We start from the raw sequence: 7,027 nt of genomic DNA, 5'->3' as shown, positions 1-7,027 counted from the left end.
TATATATATATATATATATATATATATATATATATAAAATATTCACATTAGCTCTGTAAGTTCTATTCCTCTAGAGAACCTTGACTAATACAAGGTTCTCTAAAATTCTTAACCCTTAAGAGTTTTTATATCATCAACATCACTTCACAATAGATAGACAGACAGATAGATAGATAGATATTCCCTTTCAGTTGATGTTACATTTGTACAGAGGGGAATTTCCACAGTAGCACAATTTTGATGAGTCTGCCATTCTTTGCAATAAACATTGATGCTGTTTTGAAAGGGCTGGTAGAGAGTGTCACCAGTATGTGAAAACTTGCGACCTGGGCAAGGATGGGAAAGGACAAAGAGTGACTTTGAGAAAGAAATACCAGATGCACTCTATTCCCCAATCAAATGTTCTGGCATTTGATATTTGCAGTCATAACACTGTCACAACCAACTTTTCAAACTAACATGTAGGCCTTCAGCTGATCTAGTAACAAATTCCCCATTCTGAAGAAGTTTGACTTAGTTTGACAGCTGGACCATCCATTTCCTCTTAGCTGAACATTCTAAAGGTAAGTTCTGTCTATAATGTGCTTGCGGGAAATCATGGCTGATTTTCATGACATTGCTTTGAAGTTATCAATATTGTCACTTATTGGGTCATTTTTCTGTATTTTTAACATTTCCTCCCTTTAGTTTCTGAATGGAATGACAGAGATTTTTGTTGCATTTTGTGAATTTTTTTCCACAGGCATGTGTGGTGGATGAATAAGTCTTCTTAGACTGTGAGACTGTTTGTCTTGGAGTGATGAAAATGTCTTTAAGAGGGAGGGTCCCTCAAAGAACTGGTAGCCTGGAAATGCTTGGTTTCACATATGCATTCCTCTTAACCTTAGACTCAAAAACACCAAAAGACAAGGCAGAACAACGCAGAGGAGTTAAACACAAGTCTCAGTGCTGTGCGTTTCCACTCTGCACAGAGGCTATGCGTACACAGTTCCTTCTACAGGTGACCATGAGATGGAAGCATCATGTTCTACAAGTGGGAAGAGGGCTTACGCTTTCTCAAGTGTCCCCCTTTTTAAAGATTTATTTGTTCATTTTATGTATATGAGTACACTGTAGCTGTCTTCAGACACACCGGAAGAGAGCATCGGATCCCATTACAGATGGTTGTGAGCCACCATGTAGTTGCTGAGAATTGAACTCAGGACCTTGGGAAGAACAGTCAATACTCTTAATCGCTGAGCCATCTCTCCAGCACCGCCCCTGCCCCCCACTCTTTTTCAAATAGAGAACCTGGGTCTCACAAAGGGCAGCTACCAGGTGTAGCTATAGAGTTAGTCTCTTACCGTGACAGATCAGAAGTACTCAATACTGGGTCTCCACTCCTAGTGCTCAATGGTACAGGGTTCATCCCAAGAAAGTACCACCTTCCAAAGGTTTCTATTCTCTGACCACTTTCCTGCTGACTGTAGAGACTTACAACCACCATGACTACAGTGTTTCTACCTTTGTGAGTTGGACTTGTGTTTCTTGTGCAGTTGGCAGCCATGTGTAAAGGACTGCATTTTGCATGTCTATCTGCAACTGACATGAGGCTGTGAGTGGAAATTAATAGCAGTTGGATGTGGTTATTTTCTTTCTTAACTTTCTGCAGGCAATCTATAAGCCTTCAAGAGCATCTCCATGGCCGCAAGTGCCCTGCTTCCTAATAAGTTTCTTTGCCCCTTCATGCTAAAATGTTTATGCTACAAAGCCCTGGTATTGACATTTTTTTCTGGATGTCACGGAAGTTATCCCTCATTACTGTTCTCATTACTAGGAGGTGATGAAAGGGGCCTATGTGGGGGTAATAAGCTTCATGGAGTGTGTTCTTGGAACTGCTCTGTCTTCCCCCCTGTCTCCCTTTGTCCCACCCCTGTCTTCTATGTGATACTCTCCTCTCCCACAGACTCCTGCCACCACAGCATCTAACCTCATATTGGATGCAGAAATGCCGAGGCAAAGGACCCCAGAGTGGAGCTCTGAAACTCTGAGCCAACACATGGTTTTCCCTTTAAGTTACCCTTGGGTGTTTTGGTCACAGTGACACAAAGGTCACCATTACAGACCACTGCTACTGTGTAGGGCTAGAGCCATACCATGTGTTGACCACAAGTCTATGAAATATGCCTTGAGGGCAATCTACGAATGGCACTTAGTGACCAAACTGGCAATGGTATCTTAAGAGCAGTAGAAGAAATGAATACAAGGGGGGCATACCAAACTGTGTCCCTTGAGTTTAGGTGGGACATCTTGGTCATGTGAGGGAGTATGATGGTTAGTGCTGACTGTCAACTTGATGAGCCCTAGAATCACCTAGGAAACGTCCCTCCAGGGCCACCTTTGAGGGATTACCTATGTTAAATTAGTCTCTGGGCATGTCTATGGGGTGGGGATGGGGGAGAGTGGATTATCTTGATTAACTTAATTAAGGGAAGACCTGACCATTGTGAACAGCTCCATTTCCTGGAGTGTGATCCTGGACTGTATAAAAAGGAGAAAGTGGCCCAGCAGGATGGCTCTACAGGTAAAAGTTCTTGCCAGGAAGCCTGCTGACCAGAGTTCAGTCTCTGGTCAGCATAGTGGAGGGAGAACTGACTCCCCTCCACTATGCTCACCCCTCTCCCCAATAAGAATAAATGAAATATAATAATTTTTTAAAAATAAGACGAAGGGAAAAGTGGACGGAATACAAGCATCAGTTGCTCCCTGCTTCCTGACATGCACAGAGTGTGACACGTCATCTCAGGCTCCTGCTGCCATGACTCCCCTGGCATGATGGACTGTGCCCCAGAACTGGGAACCCAAATAAACTCTTTCTCCTTAAGTTGTTTTTGTCAAGGCGTTGTGCAACCGCAACAGAAAAAGAAAGCAAGGCTGTGAGAACGGGGCAACAGCAACTAGTGCAATCCTGATGCGAGTCCACAGGCAGATCTAGGCTCTGTTGGATTACCTGTTAGGCTGGGGTTGGGGGCAGGGGACCAGCAGGGCTATTGTGCGGCTGTGAAGGCAGCAAGATACTGTACATGTCATCTTCATGGTGCCTCAGGTAGAGGGACTTCAAGAGGAGGAAATAAGACCATCTCCTCACAGAGTCATTGCCAGGAACAAACGCGTTAACGTATGAGATGCCCTTAGAGCAGTAGAAATGGAAATGGATTTCTCCTGGGCAAACGTTAAACTCCATCAATGTATGGTATGCCAAAAATCTCTTGTCCTGTCAAGCTTGTGTACTCTCTTCTGATGACACCCAACACTTACCTACTGTGGCTGATGCAGATGAGAGCAGAGATTTCCCCCAGGATCCCCAGCCTGCCCATCTTCCTGCTTGTGACGAGGGGTCCACAGCCTGCAGAAGAACAGATTATCAGCAGGTCAGATATTCATTTTGCCCCTGAATGTGGAAAAGCATTCACGCAGAGAAGCGGTTGAGATGCAGAGAAAGTTCAGGAACAAAACCCACCACCAACCAACCACATCTCCCAGGCTTATAGTTTATATGGGTCATAAAAGAGTATCTTGACCCACACAGCAATATGCACTTTGGAACCAAACAGTGTAATGGAGGTATTGGCTCCTGTAGACTTGGCCCAGGGTGAGGAGGGAGCTATAGTCTTCCCATTACATGAAAGACAGACAAGGGCTGCCAGGGGTGATGGGTCAGGGTTAGTGGAGTGATAGAGAGCACAGGGAGAAATATAATAAAACACAAAAACATTTAAATGACCCTGGTTTAGCCAATTCTTACAAAACTAACTAAATGTGCCTTTCAAGACAGAATTAACTTCCAGAGTGGAATGGAGTGGAAATGCTAGTCTGGTTGGCAGATGGTGGTGTCCAGCATTGACTAAGGGCATCAACTAGCCTGGGGAGGGGTGGCAACAGAAAGCTTTGTGGGATATCTATATTCAAGCTGTTGGCTTCACTCAAATGACCCCTGTAACTCCAGCCCACGCCTGCAGCGATGAATGTGTTTCTGGCTTGTCAAATTCTGTCTCCCTGGCTTCTGAACTATGAACTGGAGACTGTGGTTTAGTGTGAGTTGGGCTTTTTTTTTTTCAACATATTATAAAAATGCAGGCATGGAGGGTCACCCTATTCTACTCACGGAGCTAGCTAAGAGAAGCAGGGTGTGCAAGGTGGCGGTGCACCCAGGCCACTGCATAGAGTTCCAGAAGCATCTTAGATCTGTCTTAGGATGGGCTGCATTCCCAACTTGGAGTTCTAGAAGATTCCCTCATAGTGTTGTTTCCCTGTTGCGGATAGCCCTGGGGCTAACTGTATTTGATGTTAATTCTGTTCTCCTGTGAGGGGTCTCGAACAAGGAATGAGTCATCACTCAGGTCATTTCCTGTAAACCTTCTTCCCACTTTAATTTATAGATAAAGGCTAGATCCGGTGATTGGGTGGAGAAAGAGGGGAAGGTGGAGCTGAAGGTTTTGGGAGAGAAAGAGAGAGAGAGAGGATGACAGGAGGAGGAAGAAGAAGGAGAGTAGAGCAGAAACACCTGGCCTGGAGAAACCGCAAGTTCTAAGGGGTCTCTTATATGGGGAAGATGGTAGTGCAGTAGTAGATCTGCCCAATCTAGGGACACAGCATGTATTCATAATAATTGAGCTGTGTTTTCATTGCTCGGGCTTATTTGGGTTGGAGATTTACTGAAACTCTTCCCTCGCTGCCTTTCAGTCTCCCAGTCTCTCAGTCTATCTGTCTGTCTCTGTCTCTGTGTGTGTGTGTGTGTGTGTGTGTGTGTGTGTGTGTGTGTACGCGCATTCTCCTCCCTTTCTTTCTGGTTCTGGTCCCTAATTCATTCTTAAAGTCTCAAAGAGTGCCTATTATTTGTTGGATAAATGTACCCATTTTCTTGCATAGGAATGTAGTAGTTTCTGTTAATCTCAGCCAGCGGAAACACAGCTTACTCTTACTATTCACAAACAGATCATAGAAAGCAAAGGAAGAATATATAGACCCACAGTAAGTCCATAGACAAAGTAAGAGAGCTTTTTTATAGGAAGGGAGGGAGGGAGGGAGGGAGGGAGGAGAGGAAGAGGACTATATAACCTGTAGATTCTGTAACTCCCAGGCTGGTCATCAGTCATCCCCAGTGCNAGAGGACTATATAACCTGTAGATTCTGTAACTCCCAGGCTGGTCATCAGTCATCCCCAGTGCCCTTTCCCCTACTGTCTCCCTTGCAGATAAAGGAGGAAGGAGTCCATAGACAAAGTAAGAGAGGAGGGAGGGAGGGAGGGAGGGAGGGAGGGAGGGAGGGAGGAGAGGAAGAGGACTATATAACCTGTAGATTCTGTAACTCCCAGGCTGGTCATCAGTCATCCCCAGTGCCCTTTCCCCTACTGTCTCCCTTGCAGATAAAGGTGGTATACTGCTCAGTTTTTCACAAAGATGTATATAAATGTATATAAAAGCTTTTGCTTTTGTGATACATTTTCAGTTATGGCTGTCGCCAATTCTTCCTCCTGATCTGAGTGTGGAAACGATGCTGGGCAGTGAAGCAGGGAAGCTTTCTGCTTCAGGGAAAGGTCAAAGCATCCCTGGTCCTGATGCTGATGGAGCACTGAGCCAACACCGGGAGCTACTTGTCCCCATCTTTTGTATTACGGGAGAAAAATATATCGCTGTTCTGCAAACCACTGTATGTGGATTTTAGTTATTTGTATCTCGATGTGTTCCTATTTACCCAGTAAATATCAAATATCATCCATTCTGCAGAGAGATGTGACCAGTGGAAAAGGTCACAGAATTGAATTGCACAGAATTGAGTCGAGGTTCTGCCATTCTGTGTAATGAGTTACTGAAGCTCTTCTAAGCCCCCATTCATCTGTTACAAAATGCAAGACAAGACAGAGGCGAGCTCTCAGGATTGGGGGAATGTGCTCAATGATATCGCAGACTTTTATAAATTGTACCTTGAGTATATGCAATGAATTTTTTACACACATAAAAGAACTCTCAGCGCCAATAACCCTGCAGGCCTTGAGATGATTAAAAAATTATTTCCTATGAATTTGTCATATAAACACACCATAAATGTTAGGTTGAAACACCAGCTTTAAGGCTGTGAAGGAGCGAGCTTTGCGAGCTGGCTGTCAGCTTTTCCTTCTGTCTGGAAACAGAGAGAGACTTGTCGACATGGGCGAACCACCCATGACTCATGACTGTCTGCACTCGTTTGTGGTGTCTGCATCGATGCACCCCATTCGGCAATGGAATCCAGTAGCAATTTTATACCTCCAGGAGGACAGTTGTAAGCTGATGACTAATATTATTCTTTCCCTGGGCCAATCACTGCTTGTGATTAGAAAGAACAATGCACTCGGGGGTGATGGCTTCTGACTCAGGTCTACGATATTGACTGTGCCCTGACAGCTGGTAACTGGCTAGAGAATAAAACAGAAAGTCAAATGCTGTGTAATAAGCGACTACTTCAGTTGCTTTATTAATAAAGTCCTTGACATTGAGCTGGAAATTCTGACTAGTTAAAAGGGATATCTATAATTAATAGAAAGTCCTCAAGTAGCTAGACGTGCACATTTAACAAAAAATATAAACTAAATACATATCAACTATGCATTATATATCGTTAAGTATTGTCTCCACTAGCTGGTCATTAGGTGACACACTTAGAGGCCTATAAAATAGCCGCATAGGTCCCATGAGACGGCTCAGGGGGTAAAGGTACTTCCATGTAGGTCTAATGACATGAGTTCAACTCCTGGAACCAATATAAAGGCAGAAGGAAATAACCTTCGCCACCAAGTCCTCTGACCTCTACATTCGTGCTACGGCGTGTGAGCATGTGCACGCGCACGCGCGCGCATACACACACACACACACACCCAAGTAAGACTGAATAATCAGAGTGCATCAACTTGCTTCTCACATTATTAAATGCTGCTGTAAAACTTTGTTTCTCACCTTTCACCTAGATAGCTCTCACCTCCTGTAACACAGACCTTTGAGGCCTAACTCAG

General features: G+C 44.4%; 1 protein-coding gene across 1 annotated transcript in view; it reads right to left on the bottom strand.

Moving 5' to 3' along the window:
* Window positions 1-7,027, bottom strand: part of Fam114a1 (family with sequence similarity 114 member A1) — a 72,064-nt gene that overhangs the window by 42,991 nt on the left and 22,046 nt on the right. Inside the window, exon 3 of the mRNA XM_021210793.2 lies at window positions 3,298-3,385. Within this exon, the coding sequence (XP_021066452.1) occupies window positions 3,298-3,385 (88 nt within the window). The remainder of the gene's footprint in view (window positions 1-3,297; window positions 3,386-7,027) is intronic.

This window comes from Mus pahari, chromosome 13 (genome assembly GCF_900095145.1).
Source record: "Mus pahari chromosome 13, PAHARI_EIJ_v1.1, whole genome shotgun sequence".
Lineage (NCBI taxonomy): Eukaryota > Metazoa > Chordata > Mammalia > Rodentia > Muridae > Mus > Mus pahari.
The sequence above is the reverse complement of the archived record's forward strand: the minus strand, read 5'-3'. Positions and strand labels throughout refer to the sequence as shown.